Source organism: Delphinapterus leucas, chromosome 2 (assembly GCF_059928025.1).
Source record: "Delphinapterus leucas isolate spDelLeu-1000000601 "Yukka" chromosome 2, BTC_Dleu_Yukka2, whole genome shotgun sequence".
Lineage (NCBI taxonomy): Eukaryota > Metazoa > Chordata > Mammalia > Artiodactyla > Monodontidae > Delphinapterus > Delphinapterus leucas.
Genome location: NC_143130.1, coordinates 57,557,257 through 57,582,630, shown reverse-complemented (window position 1 = coordinate 57,582,630; position 25,374 = coordinate 57,557,257). Strand labels below are relative to the sequence as shown.

The window sequence follows — 25,374 nt, the reverse complement described above, 5'->3', positions numbered from 1 at the left end:
AATGACAAATTATCTAAAAGATAATTTAAAAGAACACACAAATAGATAAATGTTATTAGCAAAATACCGTAAAAACCTCATCACATTAGGATCGCTCTCATTCAAATGAAAAGCTGAGTTCTGAGCCCGTTTATCACTGTACTATTTCCTACGGAACAACAAAATGTAGTGAAAATAAGTCCTAGGGAGAAATATTCCAGTAATTTAAGGGTGTAGGGTTAGTTTTTTTTTCCGGTATGCGGGCCTCTCACTGCTGTGGCCTCTCCCGTTGCGGAGGCTCCGGACGCGCAAGCGCAGCGGCCATGGCTCATGGGCCCAGCCACTCCGCAGCATGTGGGATCTTCCCGGACCGGGGCACGAATCCGTGTCCCCTGCATCGGCAGGCGGACTCTCAACCACTGCGCCACCAGGGAAGCCCCTGTAGGGGTAGTTTTTAAACGATTCTGATATCTATTTGTGGAAAGACAACTTATATATTACATTTCATTGATTTTTAAAATTTGCTTTTGTTTTCATATTTTAACGTCTCTGAAATCAGGATATAACATAAAATTGACAGCGTCTCAAAACTAAATTGGCAGCATTTGTTCTTTTTAGCTGTATTAAAATAACAGTGTGGCCTACAACCAGTGAAGATATCTTAGGTTTGATAAAATATTGTAAACACTAATACTCTTATTGTCATCAAAAACAGTTCCTCTAAAAACTCCAGTTAGGAAACAATTTGCTACTCTGGTTTGAATTATATGGTACATGAAAGCAAGGAATATATTTTTCTTTAAATAAAAAAAATCTATAATCATTAAGTTACTACCGCTCCCTCCAAGCTAGTCAGTCTTACAATTAATAACTGAAAAATAAGACCCAATAGAAATACTCAAGAGTGCCATATTTTCCAGGAAATAGTCACTATTTTCCAGGCCTCATTTATAAACTAACGAGTAGATGAGCTCCAAGGCTCCCTTTAGCTCTTAAAGTCTAAGGCCCTATAACCTTGATTATTTAATTATTAATATTGAGCACACCACAAAGTTTCTCATTTCCTCTTCTCTTCCTGACCCTACTCTGTAGTTCAAAATTAGCAGGTCATAAGAAAGTGGTCAATAGGTTTATTTTGTTTGTCAAATTGTTATATAAAAAGATGAGGCTTAAAAAAGGCAAAGTCGGGCTTCCCTGGTGGCACAGTGGTTGAGAGTCCGCCTGCCGATGCAGGGGACACGGGTTCGTGCCCCGGTCTGGGAAGATCCCACATGCCGCGGAGTGGCTGGGCCCGTGAGCCATGGCCGCTGAGCCTGCGCGTCCAGAGCCTGTGCTCCGCAACGGGAGAGGCCACAACAGTGAGAGGTCCGCGTACAGCAAAAAAAAAAAAAAAAAAAAAAAAAAGGCAAAGTAGATCTTACTGGGGAATAAGATGTTGAAAATCCATCAGTACTTCTGAGAGTGTACCTGAGAGGATCACCTTAAACTACTTTTTATTACTAAAACACTATAACTTTATCATGATCATCACCTGCTATGAATGTTTCCTAAAAAATTGGCAGATTATCAATTTGACTTCCAAGACCTATTTTGATGTTTATTTTTTAACCTTTCCACACTGTGTTATTAAAGAAGGAAAGAAGGGGGGGGAGGGAGGGAGGGAGGGAGGGAGTGGGGAGGGAGGGAGGGAGGGACGAGATGGGAGGAAGAAAGTTAGCAGTAAAATCTGCTTAATGTGTACCCCTAAGAAGCTCCTCAGTGGTCATGATTCATCTTTACATCTCTATTGCTTAGCAAAGGGCCTCACACAAAGGGTTTCTGAAGTGGTAATATTCAAGTACAGATATTATCTAGTGAATCCTAGTTTATAATAGGTAAATTGATAATATTTAGCTTTGACATAATTAAGCTGAACTCACTAAAAAAACAATTTGTTAGCATAATTTAAAAGCTCACAGTTAACTTTACCCTAACACTTGCTCAAAGGACATCCTTATAACCTAAAATGGTTGTTTCCTCAAAATTCTAGAGGATAATTTTTAAAATAGAATAAAGTAAGTATACAATAAGCACCTAAAGTTTCGTAGGTTCTTAGTCTTGCTTTACTGGGGCGGGGAAATGGGATGGTGTGGGGGAAGACAGTAAGGCTCAGTAGATTTCTGAGAAGGCAGCTAAGAAAGGTAGACACTTTTTTAAAATTCTGGATTGAATGTCACAGAGAGTAATTTCATTGCTTTTAAAGGCCAGGTACAGCTTTTGGAAACAGATGAAAAGATCCTAACCCAAGACGACAAAGATAAAATGTGTAGTTTGGGGATTTGTAGTTCTGCTCTAACAATGGAAATTCATAGATAGACCTCAACGTGCTTTCCATAAAATATCATCACACCCTTATACAATACCCTATCATTCTGTTAAACTATGGAAAATAAGTTGCTGGCTATGTGATGATCAGTTATTAAGTATATTAAGTCAGTAGTTATTCATGTAGCTCAAAACTACTAAAGTAAAATTAAAAGGGCACCAGAAAGCAAGCAAGCAACGATAATTACTCTAAGCAACTACTGCCCCTTTCTGTCTCTGGTGAAAAACTGCCTGAGTTGCTTAAATAATGAAGAATCCTTTTTCAACATTAGAGACCTATTTGGTATTAAAAAAAAAAAAAAAACGGTAACAAAGAAAAGAAGCACAGAACCTCTGCAACTTTTAAATTTCTAAGATGTCAAACAACTTTTTCCACTGGTTTAGTTTTATAAATTCTCAGATTTAGATAAATCCATTCTAAAACTAAAATATATTTTGAAATAAATTTCATTACTTTCTAGTTATCTGTGTCATGGGTTCTTTTCCTTTATTAGTATAGAAGACTGACTATATCTTAATTTTAGTTGCCATTAAATTTTACTTGAAGTTGATGAAAAAGAACTAGCAATGCCAGGTACATCTAATATTATAAATACAATAAAATCCTGTGATAAAGAACCCTATAACAAACGTAAATGTTGGTACAATGTGATTGGCAATTGGTTTCTGTCTTCTGGAAAGGCTTACATTCTTAAATGGGGGCACTAAAATTCTTATTTTCTGTGGAGGGAAGGAGTGAACAAAAAGCAACCCATCTGGAGAAACAGGGAACTAGAAGGTGGGTACCTGTGTTCTCAGTATTCTCCCAGTTCAATCTCCCTGGATTGGGTTGATAATACAGACACCACTAATTACAAGATTCCTGGAATAGTTGCTGTTTTCCCAGAAGTTCCAACCAACTCCAAGGCCTGGTGTAGTCCATATGTATATTTAAGTAGGAAGAAACTACTACAGTCAGGCAGTGCCAAACAAGGACCTTCTGAGTGACCCCGCAGGAACTCCTACCAGCAGCATGCACCACCTGCCCAGGTCACTTCATTAACCTCACAATAATGCAATACTCAACCTCACATGATGGCATTTTTAGACACCACTTATTTCATGGTGTGGTTTTATTCTACCATTTCTTCCTATTAAGACTTTACATTCATACTTATTATTGGGTATCTCCACAACCCCCTAGTTTCTGTGCTCTGCAACATCCACTTCTCTTCTGAATGACAAAACTTTGGGGGTTAGTTGTCAAGATTTAGAAAATTTATTCTTTTTCAAAGAGAGAGTGATCATGACACAAGACAACCAATATTTTGTGGAACATTTATGAACTTGGACAGGAGCAACAAAAATATAGTACTTACATTTACAATAAAAAAGTCCATGTGTTCCTATACTATATAATCATATACATACACTTTCCCCCCAAAGAGTCACTTATAAAATGAATTCACTGAACTGTATCACAGTCTCCCCATCATTAGGTATTCAATCTAGTACTAATTTTTAAACAGTAGCCCAACTTACCCGGACGAGGGCATCATCTATGATATGGTCACGTCTGACTTTGAGTCTCAAATATGGATTCAACTGCTGTCCTTGAACTAAGCTGTAGAGAACAGTGATTCTTCGTTCACTGTACATGCGAATTCTATTGTCATAATACAATCCCAAATTCTTTGTGACAGCATTCAATATAAAGGGACATGTCATAAAAGAGAATTTGTTCTCTGTTTCTACTTTGAAAAAAGTATAATCTTTATCCATTTCTAGAACATCATTCAGTGGTTCATTAATAAACTCTTCAAAAGGGATAAGTGGTTTTCGACAATCCAGAGTTTTAACAGCAAGTTCAGTTTCTAGTGGGTCCACTCGAGGACCTTTCTTGTTCCTTCTTTCTTCTCCCAATAGCTCCTGAAGTGTCAATTCACTGGACTCAGGAATGGGCTCTTCATCATCTTCTTCATTATGATTTGTGTCCACTTCCCCTCCCACTACATTTGCATAGTAAACCATTTTCAAGCACTTGGAAGCAGCAACAATAGCATCATCATCGTTCACTAGATTTCGATTGTTAAAGTCAGTGCTTATGACTTTGTATGTAATAAGCTGTTGAAACGTTTCCATCATTCTCCGAATCTGGTCTGCGCTGTATTTAGACCACAGTCTGACCAGTTTTCCTTGGGCTGCAAGGGGTAGCTTACTCATTGCTTTGCAAAACAGTGGCAAAGCCATTTCCAGATATTCAGGACTGTGGAGATTTCTATTCTCCATGACAATAATGAATAAATTCAGATAATTAGGATCTCGGGAGTATACATTGTGATATGTCAAGTCACATTCCACATTAGGTGACAAATACACAAGTGCATTGAGAAAGGCAGTTTCTATTTTTTCATTAGAGAGCAATCTGGTGTAGACCCTTCTAATGGCCTCAATATCCACAGACACATCGTCAGGACCTAATTTTTGTAAGTTGTTATCTCCTTGTGAGCTATCACTTATCCTTGAGGAAGATGCTTCTGAATCTTCTTCCATAGCTGCAGCAGAACATGCAGCTTTTTCCTTTTCATCTTCATCTTTGTCTTCATCCTTTCCTTGAAGAGATTTCAGTTCTTCCTTGGTGTGTTGTTTGACTTTCCGAAAGCTTTGTACCAATGCCTCAGCACTAGAAAAAACTCTTCCAATAACACGAATTAAAGGGGAATAATCCTCCCTCTCTCTACATAATTCTAGAATTTCATATACCGTCTCTTCTGTTAGGTAAGTCACATCTAGAAAATTAGGAAAAAAGAGAACATTTATTTTCATAATATATATGTATGTTTGCTTTCTTTTAATAAGTTCTAGTGAAAAATAAAATTGCCAAACATTTTGCAATAAATACCATTTATGATTTACAACTCCTTTAAAAAGTATCTTAATACTTAGGTTCAACCAACAAAATATGCTTACCTATTTTTTCAATGTACTACTAATATTAACAACTTTACTCATTCTTTTATATTCTATATGTATTCTTATATATAGCTTTTAACGAGCTCAAGCTCATTTTCACAATGATGGTATATATTAACGTGCAGTTTTAACTGTAAATATGAACCAAGATATCATGTGCCGACTCATCACAATATACCTCTTACAACTTCGCTTTACTTTAGAGCAGAAACACCACTATTTTTCTGAGAGGTTTCTTCCTTATTTCACTACTCTGTTTCAAAAGACTAGGAAGGCAAGGTTTTAATAAAGATTTCTTCAGAGTCCTCTTTTGGAAACAGCCCTTGTCCTAAAACCAGACTAGTTCCTTTCTGAGTCTTCCTTTCTGAGTCTTAGTTTTTTTTCAGGGTGGCCATTCTGTGGGTGACTGAGAAGGATTAATATATCATTTCCCATAAGCTCTGAAGTTGACAGACACTGCCATCTGCAGCCAGGTTGGAATAAATCTTACACAGTGACAGGAAATAGTTACAAAGCAGTGAAAACAATAGGGTGGGAAGAAGGCAACTTATGAGCAGACAAGCGAAACAGACTACTATGTAGTCACCAAAATCTGTTTCCTCTCGTTCCTGCGCACAGAGTTGGACACATTCTCCAGCTTTCCCAGCTTTTTGAGATAAGTGCTACTTTCAGGCTAATGCTTTTCTCCTTCTGGCTAATGGGATGATGCTTCCAGGATGGTTCTGAAAATCGTGCTAAAGATAGTGCCATTACAGCTGCAACTCTGAATGACTGCATGAACCAGAACTCTCTGCCAATCTAAAATATTATGGCTGTTAGATGAGCTAGAAACAAATTTCCACTGTTTGTAATAAGCTAGTATTCTTTCTGGGGTCTACTTAATATTGTATTCTAGCTGATCCTTACAAGTAGAGAAGCCTTTCATTTTCCTTATCTTGCCTTCAGAGTCTTTAAAGTACAAGTAATGACCATCTCCCCCCTAAACTGATATATTACCACTGTTTTTACAGCTTGTAGTATTCAAATCCATGGGAGTTTTATTATGATTTTCTATTATATCCATTCTTCCCCATAAAGAAATAACATCATAAAAGGCAAAAATGACAGCAGGCCCTGAAAGGCCAGACTGAATATCAACTTACTACACATTTTCAGAGTTACCGTAATGTTAACAAATTAAAATTCTAATGAAATCACAGAAGAAACAAAGAAGAAAATACTTCAAGGACTTTTTGAGATAAAAATCTCTGGAGCCATGGACAGTTGCAGGGGTGAAAGAGTTTGTTGCAGTTTGCTGGAATTCATTTTACTTCCTTCTCATATCTGTCTTTAAATATAGTGGCTTAGGCCTCCACTGTCAGCTTTTGCCATTAGACTTTTTACATTTGCTATTATTCGCTTTCAGACAAAACCAGATAAACCTACAGCTCCCATTCTCTTTAACAACAAAATTTAAATCTATACATATACTCCCTTGAGAGGAAAAGAGTAAGTTTGGAGGTTAGAGAATGCATGAGTGCTTAAGGTGAGTGCCACTGCATGAAATACATTAGAAAAAGAAAGAAAAACTCCATGTGTTCCTTCTCTTACACTTTTCTTACTCGAGAAAATACAAGCACACACACAAAAATGAATTTTAACATGCTGTTTCCTAAAACTGCAAGTTCTCATCTTACTCAAATGTTGATTTATTTTGTGCAGTTTAATATGAGCTTTCATAATGTTTGACTTTTTTCAAAGAAGTTACCGAGTACAATGACTGGAGTGAAAAACAATGTAAAACATTCAAACTTGAAAGAGTAGTAAATCCCAATGGTTGGGAATATCATACAATAGGCAATGGGTTGATTCAACAACTTATAAAACTCCCTGGCACTTACCATGAGTTTCAACTAAAAAAAAAAAAAGAAAAAAGAAGAAAAAAACTAACAATTTTAAAATGAAAATTAGCTTAGCTATAATGTACTCACCTTCATGATGTTATCAAAAAAACCAAACCCACCCTACATTCTCTCACTTATTTTCTGAGATAAGCCTATATAATTACAAAATTTCACCTACCAAAGCTGAGAAATATAACCCAATAACACTATTTTTTGTTATGACTTGCATGAATATTAGATTACTAGATATAAAATAAAATGTTTTAACAGTCAACAATTTATTGCATGCAATAAACAGAAGCATAAACAATTGTATTTTAAATGAAAATACAGAAGTAAAAATATTTCAATCCTGTAGTCAAATAACTACATTAATAAAAGAAGTGAAAACAGCCTTTAAACAGAAGATAACCAAATTTCACTTTATAAATCAATTCTAATAGCAAAGAAAACAATGAATGCTCCGGGCAGAGATAATTCAAAAACCCTGAAAGGGGGGTGGCTGGGAGTGCGCACGCGCGCGAACGTGTGTGCGTGTGCGTTGTGTGTGATCCCTAATGACTATAAAACATGTCTGGCATTACTCAAAGTACTCAAATGTTTGACAGGTAAGACTAACCGATTACCAAAAGGATATGAAACCTCTAATGACCGACCACAAGATCTCATTCTCAACTAACAGAAAGCTGGGTAACGCTGGGTAATACCCCAAGACTTCTGTGTCCTGATTAATAGCAGTTTAGTTTACATGGCTATATCAACTTAAATTTTCTATTGCAATTACTTCTAACTCCAAAGCAAGTGCTATCATTGTTCTGTATTTGAAACGTGATCCTCTGAAACTGCTCTCTTAACCTCCAGCTCTCTAATATATCTGGGCAGACACTTTAGGCTGGCTAACTCCAAATCTATTCACCACCTTTACCCCGACATGCCATTGTGATAGAAACTGCAAACTAAACACTAGTATTCCAATCCTCACTTGCACTGGGGGCGGTATGTGACACAGGTCTGCCAGTGACCTAAGTGGAAGCCTACTGGTGGACTTCTCAGGATTTGTTTTCCTGATAAATGAGACAAATATGACTAACTCATACTTTGAGTAGAAAAAAAAATCATTTATTCTTATTAGCAGATGTACAAAATAAGCTAACTAATATAATTTTCAAATTACCCAAGCAAAGACTATACAGGTCTCTACAAATTATAAAACTGTCCTTCAAATTAAAAAAAAAAATAGTGTTTACTAATATTTTGAGACCACTTTTCATACAGGCCAGTAAAAATTATCGAACTGTGGAAGAAATAAAAATGTAGCACCCCAAATAAAGAGGTTTTGTCATTTTGAATTAACTATTCAGGTATGTTATTTTACAGGAAAGAGAACAAATGATATATTTTGTCTGTTAACTCTAAGAAGATGTACTGGTAAAACAATATTACTGACAAAAGTCTTAATCCCTTTAATCAAAAGAGTGACAGCCTTGTCATCAAATACTTAAGCAGAGGATAATTTTAGAGTCATGTAGATAATCCTATCTTCATTGTGTCAAATGGACCCTGATACTTGTAATGGACACATATAAAATTTCTTAATATGATTCCTACTTCTGCTTTTATATTTGCTTCATAGTAAAAGATAATACAAAATGCAAATGGTCAGTGAATGAGCAGCTTCCAAAAACTGAACCACAAAAATACCAAATTTTATCACACCATGAATCTAATCTTTGGTCCTTGCTACCAGACTGTCAACACCTTCTTTTATGGGCCATAACTCTTTAATAACGAATCCTTAAGGTGTGTTCTATTCAGGATATTTAGGCATCTTCTGCTAAACTTCAGTAACCTCTTCCTGAAGTGTGTGAAACTGCTAACTGGGAGCTTATTTCGCACTATTTTAATTGGAAAAAATTATAACATGTTCTTATGAGACCAGGTCCAAAAAACAAAAACAAAAAACACCTAATTTCTTAAAATGTAACCAAAACATAGTAACTATCTATTATAAATAACTATCCAGTTAGGACATAGGACACTCTGTTTCCTAATCATCAAATAATAAAGTTAACAAAGAGTTGCCTTGCATGTAGTAAATATGGCTTATCTTACGGATAAGCAGCGTTCTAGACCCACGCACCCTCTGTTGGCATGACATGCTCTTCAGAACATCTTCAAGTGATTCTGACATTCTACTAATTCTACATAAAATATACCAATGCTTTATTCACATGGTGTTTTGTTTAAAATGTTAAACTGAGTTTTTCAGACATAAATGTAAATTAGTTAAAAAACACTGCATTTTGAAATATAAACATTCATTAACGTTTGGGTATCAATAAAAGGAGGTATTCTACTGAGAAAACAATAAAATTTTTGTATGACATACCTGTATATTTTATGATATATGTATATTTGAGAAATACTCAATCTATAAAATTTTAAACTTAAATTCTTATGCAAAAAGAGAGTTTGGGGCAGACTATTCAACACCTGAAACTTTGTAACTAGAGCTAACATATATAATTAACACTCAAAATAAAAGTACTAGTGCAGTTAATATACTTATAATTCCTAGTAAAAATATACTATAGTAAATACAGATGTTGCAGGAAAAAGGGGGCAGGGGGGAAAGAGTGTAGTATATTGGAAGAAAGTACAATGAACTGCTAAATTATATAAACTTGAGCTTAAACAGTACACAAAGACTGAGGATAATCACCCAATAAGTACCTCTAAAATGAACCACATAGCCAAAAAGAAGATGGGTACATCCATCCTGCACTATAACCCCCATATGGCTTGCTGCCTTCAACTGTGGCAGCACATCCTACATTCACAGTAACGGTTGTTCTTATGGTGCACACTTGCTGGGGAAATGTGTATAATGCAACTTCCACATTAACATATTGACAATGTTCACTTATTTATCTGGTGTGTGAGCTAATTCATGGAATAGAAATATTCATGCAATAAAGCTGTAATAAAGTTATGAAAACAGCTTTATTATGGAAACAGAGTAGAAGCTATTAACACAATTCCATTTCACTAATTAATTTAAACTTGATTCAAATGACGTTACTGAAAACTTTAGAGGTAGTATCTAACTTCTATATATCCTAAACAAAAAGCTTCCTCTTTTAAAATACAATTACCTCTGGTAGGACTGTCAGTCATTCAAAAATCTGATTAACTTTTTTCTAATACCGATTTGCCTTCACTGGGAGAAAGAAAGCTTGAAGTTTATTAAAAAGAGAAAAAGTTTTAAAAGTATTGAAATACAGGATCATTTAGAAAGAAAAATAAGGCTTGGGTAAGACTACCATTGTTAGGTAATGATTCTTGGCAGTATGAGCGTGCCAAATGCCTGGGAGAAGGTGAGCAGGATACAGGAAGAATACATTAGAAAGAAAAATTGATTATTTCTCAGGTAACTATTAACATTTTGCCTTGCCTTCAGAAACAGAAAAAGACCACTGATCAGTCTGCTACTTTCACTGTATAGTGCTCTGGTTCCAAAATGCATGCCAGATATTTAGTCCAGCTATTCCAACATCTAAATGACTTTGTGGCCTAGTTTAGGTTATTAACTACTACTTAATACATTTTTCCTAGTGGAAAATATTTAAAATTTCTAATCAATCCATCAGCAAAGGAACTTTGGGGAATATAATCTGCTTCTAATTAAAGATCATCGGAACAGTAAAACAGAGTGAAATCATTAACTCAACTATTAGTTCTGTCCTCTATCACAATAAAAAATCGATTCCACCATACTATCATGTCCTAAGGTCAAAAATGAGACAAAAAAAGCAAACAGCAACACCTCACACATTTTGAAAATCTCCAATGTGGTTTTCAGTGCAAAATTCTCAATTAAAAATAGAACGTCTTACCTTTAAAATCATCTCGTGCTCCTTGTCCATCCTTCTTGTTCATTTTCATGTCAGAGCAGTTGTTAGGGGCACCTTTAGAGTTTTCAAGGTAAGCTGAGCTTGCTCCTTTCTTGGAGGGATGAGGATCACAGAGTTTTGCATTAATCTTATAAAGCTCAAGGGCTTTAATAGCTGCTGCATTGTTATCCATACGACGAAAAGTTGGACAGGAAGCACAAAACTCATTCGTGCAGGCCTCATTTCCACAGCCCTCAGTTAACTGGTGGTAGTAGCGTTCTATTAGATGTTTTGCAGCTGCTCGCTTCCTGTACCAAACATTCAAACAATAAGCACAGTGATTAGTAGAGCTCTCAGGTACAAAGCTCAACAGATCATCAACAAGGTAGAAGTTAGTCAAGCACTGAAGTAATAAACCCGCGTATTAAGATGAGGTATAGAAAATGGAGATACACTATTTACACAAAACTTTTAACTGGTGAAATATTTGATACTTATTTCCTAAGACATATGATAAAGAATATCAATGCTTGTCAAAAATCATTGTTTTAATAGAATATGCTTTCCTTTGGTTTGGGGCGCAGTGGAGGGGCGCTTGCTTGATGTGCTTCAATTGTTTAGCACCACAGCTGAAAATCACAAGTTTTATGACTAAGAGTTTTAGTAGTCTATCACTTTAAAAATTAACATTAAGAAAATGAGAGTCTATTTAAAGTATCAATCCAGCTTTCCTTTATATAATCACCATTTTGTTTCAGCAGCCTGTAAATACTTGACTTATAGTTAACATAGAACTTCTATGTGGAACAAAGAAGGACCCCCCCCCCATTATCTACTATACGGAAGGTTTAAAAAGAAATTTATAAATAAAATATCCAAACCTTGTGTTATATTACAAGAAAGTGGCTCAAAACATACAATTTTGAACCCAAAAGGTATCAGTAAACTTCCTCATTAATACCATGTCATAGGAACATGGAATATTTTAAATTCCTTTTAGAGCAAAATCTTATGTTACTCTTACTTTGTGAACATAAAGTATGCGAATTAATGTTCCATTATGGCTGTTCTAGCAGACCTAGCAAGGATATTGAAGAAGGGGTTATTTCATCAAGCAAGAAGCTGGACTAATTTCTATCTCTATGGCTTATTCCAACTCTTAAGATCTATACTTCTACTATTGATGGTATGAGATCACCATAACTTGAGTAGTCGACTGGATCCAAAAAAACATAATTCACAGCTATTCCTTTTGTTTCCAAATAGACACGCAGAAATAAAAACTACAAATAATCAAAACTATTTAAAAAATAATTTATCTAATTTAATTCTCAAAATGTTCCTACAATGATCTCACAAACATGTAGGACTAAATGGCAAATGGTATTAGAATTTACATCTTGTTAATCGTGAGATACATCTTGTTAATCATGAGATACATCTTGTTAATCATGAGAAACTGAACAACTAACAAGACAAATAAGAGACACACTAGTAAGTCCAATATTGTCTCAAAAGTAGGACTTTGTCTCTAAACTATCAAGGTAACTGACAAACAGTAATAACTCAAACACATTCAATTCATTCTGGTGCTGTTTTTCATATGTTCCATGCAAATTTACCACTCAATGCATGCGAACAGAGAAAAAAGAAAAACCCACAAAACGCACTTAGATATTTTATTATATGTAGCTATAAACAATTCCACTCCTGAAAATTAAAACATATTATTTCAGATACATCACTGTGCAAAATACTAAAGTGACAACATGTAAAGAAAGAGAAATATAGAATTTATAAGGTTTATACCATACACTGCTATTCTTCTTCCAAAACGCTATAGCCTTTCCTAGTGAGAATGTAAATAAGTATGTATTTCCTTTCTGGAAGAAAATTATGAACATTTATCAAAAGTCTTAAAAATGAATCAGAGGATGAACCATATGAATCAAAGATCCCATTTTGGGTGAAAATAATCGGACAATTTTGTTTCTACAAAACCTGGAAAAAAAACTGCCATGCCCAAAAACAGATTACTAAAATGAACTGATGACCATTCACACAATGGAATAAACAAAAATTATCAAGATCTGAATTTGGCATAGATCACTAATTGATCTTTTAATTGTAAAAGTCTGTTACAAAGTAGTGTCATATGAAGCCATTTTTATTTCAAAGTGTTAACAGTCTTTCCCTGAATAATGTGATTGAATCAGTTTTTTAAATTATTCTATCATTTTGCTTGCAATTTATTTTTTCTATAACATGCTACTTGTATAATGAAATTAATGAATATGAAAAGGGAAAACGTTAGTGGTTTCAAAACTTCATATACATGATTTGAATGGCCTCAAGGTTTACTAAATTGTCCGTATGAGTTTTTAAAGATTAGTTTCAAAAATCAAAATACCAAAACAGTCTAGCTATTTTTCTTATTGTCCTAAAAAAACAAACAAACCAAAAAATACCGGTCATACACATAATGCTTCTGAATGTAATACATAAAACAAGTGTGAACATTAAAAACAGAACAAGACTGAGAAATCAGAAAACCGGCTTTAAGAATCAAAGTAGCTGTACTATCTGAACAACTCTGGGCCTCAGTTTCCCATCTTTAAGACTCCTTTCAGTTCTAAATCTTTTAATAGGGAGGTGAGCAAGGAACTATAATTTGTTGAATGCCTGGTAACATACTGGACACACTGCAAGGGACTTTCACATAGATTATCTCATCTGAATCCCATGACTTTGAGGATGATCTTCAGGCCACAGCCAAAAAAGGAGACAGAACTGAAAGAGTCAAATCACGTATCCAAGGTCGCACAAAGGAAAGTGCAGAACTAGGATGAGAGCAGGAGTCCAGAGGTCTTCCGGCTTCAGAGTGTAAGTCGTTTCTACTATATTGTCTTACAGGTGATACATTTCAAAATAATTCTTAACAATAGTAGTACTAAAAACTTTTATGGAAAAAAAATCCCATAAATAATGTGTAATTGAAAAAAGTAAAATGCCTTCTGAAAAATCATAATTTGAATCTCAAATTTATGCATATCTGGTATCACACAAGAACACAGTTTCTTGAAGAACAGGTAGCACTATATTCTGTAAATCTAATATATTTATAATTTGTTGAAGACCTACGTGCTAGGCTTACAGATGTTCTTGCTTTAGACGACAATAAACCCTAGAAGTTAAAAGTTCACACTCTGAGGCTAGATTGCCCAAGTTCACATGCTGGCTCTGCCACTTAATAACTATGTCACCTTGAATGAGTTTACTTAACTTCCTGTGTCTCAGTTTCCTCATCTTAAAAATGATGGCATACAGAAGAATTATTATGGCTGTGAGAGAATTAAATGAGTCAATATATAAAAAGTGCTTAGAACACTGCATGGCACATAGTAAGCACCATTAACTTATGGCACATAGTTAGCCACCATTATTGTTACAATTTTTATTAGCATCCTCACAAGTCTATGATTAGCTATATTAACCTGCATTCTGCTGATGCTCAGAGCTGTTACCTAACAAGTTGCATATCTAGTAAGAGATCTGAACCCAGGTTTGACTCAAAACTTGGGCTTTTAATACCACTAAGGGTAGATTTAATATAAAAGTAGGCCCCTCTATTTGATCTGCTTTGCTGCCCCAAGACTTAGAAACGGCAGCTAGACTGATGAAACAGGACTGAAAGGAGGCCAAGACAGAACCTCCATGTTATTAGTGGAATCAACCACACCAAGTATTTTTCTTCTTTCCTCACTTCAGTGACACCTTGAATTACCTGTATATAATTCTGTATCCCCATCTAATTTAGAGCACATAAAAAAGCTCTACATTGGGAATATGTACACTAATAATGACATTTTGGTAAATAACCTGTACAAGGTTAATCCCTATACATCAAGTTGCCAAATCATAGCTTATGGACCAAATCTAGCATGCCACCTATTTTTTTATAGCTTGTTTGGTTTTTAAATTTTAAATGGTTGAAAAAGTCAGTAAAAGAATAACATTTTGTGACATGTAAAAATTACACGAAATTCAAATTTTAGCATCCACAAAATCTTACTAGAACACAGCCAAGCTCATTCATTTACATATTGTCTACTGCTGTTTCCACATTACAACAGCAGAGTTGAGTAGTTTTAACAGAGACTGTACAGCCTGCAGAGCCTAAAATAAATACCACCTGGCCTTAACAGAAAAAATTTCCCAACTCTTAATTTAGAGACTGGGCTTTCTGCCCTCCAGTGACACTTCCATCCAATCACATGGCCTCCTACTCTTTCTTTTCCCTCAGCAAATAATTTTATGCAGTAAAATGTATAACTCCCTCAAGTATGATTTCAAAAAACAAAGGAGAGAGGGAAAAAGAAAGATAAAGAAGAGATGAGGAGAGAAAAAGAAGAAGAAAGTGAAATTAAAAAAAGGAAAGAAATGAAGAGACATCTTTTCCCAATGGGGTCCCCTTTAGTGACACCTTATCTGTCATTCAAAACTACCCCAAGAGGGGCTATGGCTAACTTTCTATAATTTCCTCACATCTCACTGCCTTTTCTTCTATGTAAAAAACAAACCAAGTATTATACTTTATAATATACTGATTTTTTATAAAGGGATTTTTTCTTATCAAGTGAAGTGACATTTAGTGATAGCGCTCTCAACGCTCTTGAGATTACTTACACATTGAAAACAGGTAATACTTTCCACTGACTTCTTTTACTTCTATGACTGAATCAGTGAGACAGTCCTACAAATAAATGTTCTGTGGAATAATAATATAGAGAGCCAGAGTTACTCTAGAAAACTTGGCGGAAATCTTTTAAAAATGGTTTCACCTTAGGGGGAAGTGTGCTGATGTCAGCAATTAACTTTGAAATGTATGGGGTAGGGGAAGATGGACTGATAAATAGAAGGGTGGACATATGATAAAGCACTGTAAATATTAAAGGTAGAATGTAGATGACAGGCATATGGCATCAACTGTGCAATTCTTTCAATTTACCTGCATGTTTGGAAGTTTTCAAAGTAAAACACTAGGGGAAAATACTGTTGCCGTATAGACAGCAGATCAAATGGCAGAGGAAATGGTTTCAGCCATCAGGGGAGGAAAAGGAAAACCAATGTCAACATCATCAATGGTACTAATACCACATTTGCCGACTCTGTTTTTGGAACAGTCCGGTACTTAACAAAAACAAACAAACAAAACCCTATAATAATAATGATAAATACAAGAGTTAAACTCTGACCACATTATACACAGAAACTTAATTTGCCTGTCAAGGAAACAAATACTAGGAAAGTATGTTTAATGTTCCTATACCAATGGCAAACCACTGGAATCAGAACCACTGAAACAGCTGCCAACAATATAAGACATGTTAGTGGAAAAATGATCTTAAATTGAACTTATTAGGAAGTTGGAAAATAAACAATGAATACAAGAACAAAGAAAATGAAGAAATAAAAATAGTAACTGTCAGGGGACTTCCCTGGCAGTCGAGTGACTAAGACCCCAAGCTCCCAACGCAGAGGGCACAGGTTTGATCCCTAGTCGGGGAACTAAAGATCTCACATGTTGCATGGCGTGGCCAAAAAAAAAGCAACTGTCAGAAAGTGAAGATGTATCAGTAAACAGTGAGCAAACAAGACTGTAATTATAATACAAAACGACAGAACTCAAAAGAAATATTAACTGTGACATGCAACATAAGAACTATTGGTGGAGGAAGTACAGAATAATGAAAGGAGATTAAAAGGCAAAGATCAAAAGAACATGTGAACGTTAAGTAGAGGGGCTTTAATTGAAAATGAAGTCAAATGAAGATGTGAGGAATCAAGAAGCCAGAGATAAAACAGAAAAGGGCCCAAGGCTTATATAATCAGTCTATAAAGCTAATAACCACTGCTTACTAGCCTCAAAGAAAGTAGAACACCTTTGTTCCTTCTAGGATGTTGCCTTTGTAAATCCTCCACCCCTTCCCCAAAGTTTTATTTAACATAAAAAAATTTTAAGAACGACCAATGTTATCCTAGATAGTATTAGGCCTTACAGAAATAGATCCGACCAAAAAAACATCTGTGACACAGCCATGATCAGGTTTATGGCTGGGTCTATTACAATGGATTTGAGTGAATTATTAGATTATTTCAATTGTGAACTCATTATTACCATGATCCAAGCAACAAGCCATTAACTATAGAATAAGATACAGTTTTCACACAAAAAAGTTTTTATTTAAATTGATATTTTTTTACTGTTAGAAATATGTTTACTGTAATAATAACTCCTGAGTATTCTTTTATTGAGGCTTATAATCTCAATGCCTAGAGAGTTTATTATACAGTAAACACAACTGTACAACTAAATATTTATACAAAATTACTCACCTTAAAAAAACTTTTTGTTTTTTAAAACAGTGTGACATTTTAGAGTGAAGAATAAACAAAATACAAAATATATCCATCCACCTCCCTCCAATTAAGATCCTAAAGGGAAAGGAATACAAAGTACACGTTGGCATTAGTGTAGAGCAACTACTAATTCTCTGTGATGATCGTGAAATATGGTCTTTGATTTTTATTTCTGATTCAAAGACAATCAAGACAAAACTTGTACCTTGACTAATTATACACTTGAGTGTCTACCATGGATCAGGCAATATGCTGTAAATTCTGTGATAAAGATCTGGTTGGCGGACTATTCTGCATTCTAGATAGCTGGATCACTCTTATAAAATAATCTTTTCTAGGAGGTTAGGGAGCTGAGAAAACCTTGGAGTTATTAAAAAACTTAATAGCTTTTATAAATATTGTTGAGAAACACCTAGAGTTCTTTCAGTGTTAGGGTGAGAAAATTCTTAAGACTTAACTTTGAATTTATACTATTCAATACACATCAAAGTTAGCTTTGTACAGGTGATAAATGAGCCTATAGGTGCATTCCTATCAACTGAACTGTAGAATTACTACATTTATCTGAACAAAGATAAAAAAACACTAACCAGCCAACCAGAAAGGACAGCAGGATGGAGAAAAAAGAAGCACCGGAACTGATTCCCCCACAGAAACTCTGACTTATATGTGATCCCAAAACCTTTTAGGGAACCTCCAAAACCAATTAGAAAGTTGCAGTACCTCAAGCAAGCTCAAAGCCTAAACCAGCCAGAAATGTGTAAGAAAAGTTGTTTCATATCAATTGCCTCAACCCCTCCTCAAACTGGCACAGTTCACAATAGTGATGAAAAGCCCAACTTACAGCATCACCCTTGGGAACAGAAAAAAAAAAGAGAAGAATTATGTCCAACATTCTCAAGGGGGCTGCCCAAAGAACTACTTTCTGTCTTGCCTAACTCAGAAAACTGATGGAACTAGCATACACTGGATGCCTAGGGAAAACAAAAGACAGTTCTCTGGCTTGCTCAGAGAACCTTAAGTGCTACAGAAAGACACAAGAGAAGGCAAAATACTATAAGCTCTTGAAAAAAAACCAATAAACCTCTTCAATTGGGAAATTACAAGCACAAGTCCAGAGAAGATGCACTCCCTAAAAGGTTTTAGAGGTACCAAGAATCTCTAGCTAGGCTGAATGATGGTGATCTTCCCCTCTACGAAGCCAGACCATAAAGACTGGGAGAGAAGCTGTTTTCCAAATGCAAAATCCACATCAATAACAACAAAAAAAATAAGGCACATAAAAAAACAGGGAATCATGACCCAGTCAAATGAACAAAATAAAGTTCTAGAAAATGACCTAAAGAAGCAGAGCTGTGCGAATTAAATGACAAAAAATTCAGCCTAATTGCTTTAAAGAAACTCACAGTACTACAAGAGAACACAGAGAAAAATAGATGAAATCATGATGCATGAACAAATGAGAATATCAAAAAATATATATATAAAGAACCAAAGATTCTAGAGTTGAAGAATACAATAAATGAACTGAAAAATTCTCAAGAGGTAATGGCAGATTTGATCAAGCAAAAGAAAAGAATCAATGAACCTGATGGGTGGGTCTTTGAAATTCTTGAGTCAGAAGAAAAAAAGAAAAGAAAAGAAAAAGAAAAATGAAGAAAGCCTAAGGGACTTATGGGACATCATCAAGATGACTAATATATGCATTAGGGGAATACCAGCAAGAGAATAGAGAATGAAGCAGACAGCTTATTTGAAAAAATAATGGCCAAATACCTTCCAAATATGAGGAAGAAAAAAATGGTATCTAATTTTAAGAGGCTCAAAGGACTCCAACTAGGATGAACCCAAGGAGGCCCATACTAAGATGCATTATAATCAAACTGTCCATAGCCAAAGGTAAAGAAAAATCTTGAAAGCAACAAAACGGAAAATACTGGTCATGTACAAGGAAGCTACCACTAGACTATCAGCAGATTTCTCAGCAGAAACCTTCCACACCAGAAAGGAGTGGGGTGACATGTTCACAGTGCTGGAAAAAAATACCTTCCAACCAAAACACTATTTATTATCTGGCAAACTGACTTTAAAAATGAAGGAGATATAAAAACCTCCTAGCATAAACAAAACCTGAGATAGTTCACCACCACTAAACCCACCTTACAAAAAATGCAAAAGGGAGTCCTACAACTTGAAACAAAAGGACACAAAACACAACACAAAAGCATATGAAAGTATAAAGCTTTCTGGTAAAGGTAAATTTATAGACAAATACAGAATCCTGTAATATTATAATGGTGGTGAGTAAATCACTTTTAATTCAGGTAGAGAGTTAAAATATAAAAACATTTTAAAAACTCAACTATATGTCAATGGATATGAAATATAAAAAGGTGTGATTTGTGTCATCAACAAAAATGGGAGAGATGTAAAGAAGTAAAGTTTTTGTACGCAACTGAAATTGTTATCAGTTTAAAATACTTCATTACAACTATAAGATTTTATGTAATTGCCATGGTAACCACAAAGAAAATACCTATAGAAGATGCGCAAAAGAAAGGAAGGAATCAAAGCATGTCACTACAAAAAAAAAAAAATTAACAAAACACAAAGGAAGGCATCTCAGAGAAAAAGAGGGGAAAAAATAACTACAATATATACAAAAAAACAATTAACAAAATGGCAATAGTAAGTCGTTCCCTATCAGTACTTACTTTAAATGTTAATGGATTAAACTCCCAATCTAAAGACATAGATTGGCTAAATGGACTTAAAAAAGAAAAGACTCAACTATATGTTGTCTACAAAAGAGTTACTTTAGATACAAGGACATACACAAGCAGAAAGTGAAAGAACAGAAGAAACATCCTATGCAAATATAACCGAAAGAGGGAAGAGATACATATGATCAGAAAATAAAGAAAATATTTATATATAAGAAAATAAAGTCAAAAACTGTCGTAAGAAACAAAGGACACATTATATAATAATAAAAGGGTCAATTCACCAGAAAGACACTACAATTATAAATATATATGCAGAGCACTGAAACATACTAAGCAAACATTAGCAGCATCAAAGGGAGAAATAGACAGTAACACAATTACAGTAGGACATTTCAGTACCTCACTTTCAATAGTAGATATATCAACCAGACAGAAAATCACTTGGGAAACAGAGGACTTGAACATCATAATAGACCAAATGGACCTAACAGACAAATAAATGACACTCCACACAACAACAGCAGAATCTACATTTTCTCAGTTGCACATAAAACATTTTCCAGGAAAGAGCACGAGTCTTAACAAAATTTAAGAAGACGGAGATCATACCAAGTATCTTTCCCAACAACAATGGAATGAAGTTCAAAATCAAAATCAAAAGGAAAACCTGAATATCCACAAATTTATGGAAATTAAACAACATAGTCTTGAACAACCAATGGGTCAAAGAAGAAATCAGAAGAAAAATTAGAAAATATCTTGAGACAAACAACAATGAAACACAACATACCAAAATGTATGGGATGCAGCAGAAGCAGTACTGGAGAAGTTTATAGTGGTAAACAGCCACATTAAAAAAGAAAAAAGACCTCGAATCAACAACTAACTTTAGACCTCAAGGAACCAGAAAAACAGACTAACTCAGAAGAAAGGAAACAAAGATTACAGAGAAATGAAATAGAGCACAGACAAATGAAAAAATAATCAATGACAGTAAGAGTTGTTTTTGGAGAATTTCAAGAAAATCAACAAATCATTTGCCAGACCAAGAAAAAAGAGAAATGACTCAAATAACAAAATCAGAAATGAAAGAAGATAAATTATAATTGATGCCACAAAAATAAAAAGAATCATAAGAGACTACTAACAAGTATACACCAACAAATTGAATAACCTAGGAAAAAAATGAATATATTTCTACAAAAGCCCAGGATAAGACAGCTTCACTGGAGAATTCTACCAAAGATTTAAAGAAGAATTAACACCAATCCTTCTCAAACTCTTCCCAAAAAATGAAGAGAAGGATACATACACTTCCAAACTTACCTATGAGGCCAGCATTACCCTGATACTGAAATAAGACAGAACTACGAGACAAGAAAAATACAGGCCAATATCCCTGATGAATATGGATGCAAAAATCAATAAATTACTAGCAAGTAGAATTTGACAACACCTGAAAAGGATTATACACCATTGCCAGGCGGGATTTATTCCTGGAATGTAAGGATGCTTCATCATATGAAAATCAATCAATGTCATACACCAAATTACCAAACTGAAGGACAAAAATAACAAGATCATCTCAACTGATGCAGAAAAAGCATTTGACAAACACCCTTTCATAACCAAAAGTCAAACTAGACACAAAAGGAAATTATCTCCACATAATAAAGCATATAAGCAAAGCCCACAAGTCAATATTATACCCAATGGTGTAAAACTGAAAACCTTCCCTCTAACATCAGGAACAAAGGAAGGATGCACACTCTCACCGTTTCTTTTCAACACAGTACTGGCAATCCTAGTCAGAGCATTCAGGCAAGAAAAACAAATGAAGGCATCCAAATAGGAAAGGAAGAAACAAAATTATCTTTGTTCATAGATGACATGAATATGCAGGAAACCATAAAGATCCCACACAAAAAAATGTTAGAATAAATGAATTCAGTAAAGTTGCAGGATACAAAAATCAACTTGCAAAAATCAGTTGTGCTTCTATAAACGAAAAATGAACAATCTGAAAAGGAAATTAAGAAAATATTCCCATTTGCAACAGCATCAAAAATAAAATACTTACGAACAGACTTACCCAAGGAGGCAAAAGACTTTTACAGTGAAACTGACAAAAAAATTTCTGAAAGAAGCTAAAGACACAAACAAATGGAAAGACAGCCTGTGTTCATGGACTCAAAGACTTAGTTAATGTTGTTAAAAGGTCCATACTACCCAAAGCAATCTACAGATTCAATTCAATCCCTATTGAAATCCCAATGGCATTTTCTCAGAAACAGAAGAAGAAATCCTAAAATTCATATGGAATCTCAAAGGACCCCAAATAGCAAAACTAATTTTGAGAAAGAAAAACAATGCCAGAGGCCTCACAATTCCTGATTTCAAAACATCTTTACAAAGCTACAGTAATTAAAACAGTATGGTACTGGTATAAAGATAAGTCATACAGACCAATGGAACACAACAGAGAATACAGAAATAAACTCTTACACATACGGTCAAATGATCTTCAACAAAGGTGCCATGGGTACACATGCGAAAGAACAGTCTCTTCAACAAATGGTGCTGAGAAAACTGAATATCCTCAAGCAAAGAATGAAGTTGGACCCTTAACTTATACTATACAATATATAAGTTAATTCAAGATGGATTAAAGACCTAAATATATGACCTGAAACTATGAAACTCCTAGAAGAAAACATAGTGAGATAGTTTCAGGACACTGGATTTGGGTAATGAATTCTTTGATATGACACCAAAAGCATACGCAATGAAAGCAAAAATAGCCAAATGGGACTATATCAAACTTAAAAATAAGAAATATCAAAGGCAACAATCAATAGAGTGAAAAGGCAACCGATGGAATACAATCTATTCAATCTTCCGGGCTCAACAGTCTATGTCAGGAGTACAGGAACCAGAGGGTTGAGGCTGGAAGATAGCAGAGGGGCCAAGGGACATCTCTTAAAGACAAGGAAGGACAGATGGGATGAGAGAAAGCAAGTAAGAAAGCACACAAAGTCTGCAACCAGAGGTGGGTGTTTTAATTAAAGGTTTCAGGGGTAAAACAGTTCAGACTCACCTGCCTATGGGAATGGGAAGGAGCAGAAAGCAGAGGTGAAGGTTTTTGAAGATAAAATGGGTGGGGAACTGAGATGTTGTTAGAGGTTACCCATGTGAACAAAGACAGCAGGGGATCTGCAGCAGAGTACAAAAGTATGAGTTCTTCAAAGACTGAGAAAGGCCTGGGAGATAACTAGATAATGAAGAGAGAAGATGACACAGCCAGAAAAGCACAGCCTCAAAGGAACAGGGATTCTTATACTGAGAAAATAACTGAAACAGTCCAGAAGCATTAGTGGAAAAAACGAGTAACAGTGTGTAGGAAACAAAGTCAAGGCTTACAGCACCCTGTATCCAGTAATGTAGAGACTGTTCTCACCAAGTCACCACTTTTCACTCCTTATTTTACTTAACCTTGCTGAGAAATGTAGGTCTTTTGGAAATTGTTGACTGTGGGCTTTCAGGACACTATTTCCTGATTTCCTCCTTTCTCTCTGGCTGTTCTTCAGATACTTCCCTTCCTAATCTAGAAATGCTTATTATACTCCCCAGGGACCAGCCATTAGACACTTTTTCTTTTGTATTTCTCTTCGGACAGTTTCATCTTTCAAGGCTTTAGAAACACCTGATGACTTCCAAATGTCTCCTTCAGTATAGTTCAAACTCTGCTTGAGAAACTAGTACTATTCCAGCTCCTATGGCTATTTCTATATGGGCTCTTTCTTCAAGGAACTTACTGTTTAAAGGGGAAAAAAGCCAGAAGATTTTAACATCATAGGGACTCAAGAGGTATGGCAATATAAAGAGAGGCAATTTAACCAAGATGAATCACAAAGGATGACTAGGAACTGACAACACAAAGGGTGGGAAGACCGGTTCTGATAAGAGGGAAACGAGTGAGGGAAGGCAGAAGAGCCTAAGAACATGGTCTTATGACAACTGGAAGCAATTCAACAGTAAAAAGTTCAAAGAAGGACTCAAAAAATATGAAGAGGCAGGGAGAAGCCACATTATGGGAGACTTTATAAGATATGATAAGAAATTCAGATTTTAGCCAGCAGAGGAGTAATCTTACAAAGGCTAATAACTTTCTCCACATAAAAATTCATGCACATATACTCCATCTGGCAAAAAGTTTCAGAATGTTCACACACTATTCATAAACCACTAGATAACACTTGCAGCAGGAGTCACTAAAGGGTTTTAAGCAGGTCAGTGACTAAGTCAAATCTGCCTTTATGATAATTCCATTTTCTAAACTGGGACCAAAGTTGGCAAAACTGGAGACAGGCAATCGAGTTAAGTGATGACTACTATTATAGACCAGGCAAAAAATGAAGAAGTAGCAGGAAAGAAGAGGAAACTGATGCAAGAAACATTTAAAAGATGCAGTATGTAGGGGCAAATGAGTTGGAACAGCTAATACCTAGGTTTCTAAGATGGACACCTGGGTAGAAGGTAGCGCTACAAGCTGAAATGATAACAATAAACATTCATTAACATACAGTGAGTGGTTTTTGTAAATTATGTCCTTTAATCTTCACAAATTATCCTAGGAGCGAGGATTGTAAACTATTCCCACTAACATTTCTTAAACTTTTTTTAAGGACACGTAAGATATAATGAATAAAATACAAAATTCACACTGATTCTAAAAACTGCTTCATTGGAGTACTTCAACAAAACAGCAGAATTTTGCTCATTCTGCCTTCTGAGAAGACTCAGTCAGAGGCAGTTCATCTATTCATCCATTCCTACCATGAACCAGAAGCATGTTTCCTTGTATTCAAAACAGAATATATAGGCTTCTACAATGCTTTGTGGTAGAAAAGTGGACAGACTATGACTCATGTCACTTCTATGCCTAACACCTTTCATTAGTTCCCATGTCTATCAGGAGAAAACCAGGGACTTTTCAGTAGTGCCAAGGCCTTTCACTAAATGGTTCTAGCTTTCTAATTCCAACTACATTTTTCACCACTTCTCTCGTCTCGTAACTCTGTATTCCAGCATAACAGTTCAGAGGATTTGTTCTGCTGTCTTCCTTGGCTCCAGGTCTTAAAAAACTTTTTCTTCCTG

The 25,374-nt window shown here is 35.2% G+C and overlaps 1 protein-coding gene across 13 annotated transcripts in view; it reads right to left on the bottom strand.

The window, feature by feature from the left end:
* UBE3A (ubiquitin protein ligase E3A) overlaps positions 1-25,374 on the bottom strand; it is a 92,755-nt gene that overhangs the window by 22,582 nt on the left and 44,799 nt on the right. For 11 of the 13 annotated variants that reach the window (XM_089906915.1, XM_089906923.1, XM_089906917.1 and 8 more), the window contains 2 exons: positions 11,075-11,379; positions 3,865-5,111 (listed from right to left, as the gene is read on the bottom strand). In XM_089906915.1, coding sequence (XP_089763041.1) covers positions 3,865-5,111; positions 11,075-11,379 — 1,552 coding nt within the window. Of the gene's footprint in view, positions 1-3,864; positions 5,112-11,074; positions 11,380-15,757; positions 15,840-25,374 lie in introns of all 13 variants that reach the window. The other 2 variants (XM_089906926.1, XM_089906925.1) reach the window with 1 other exon arrangement.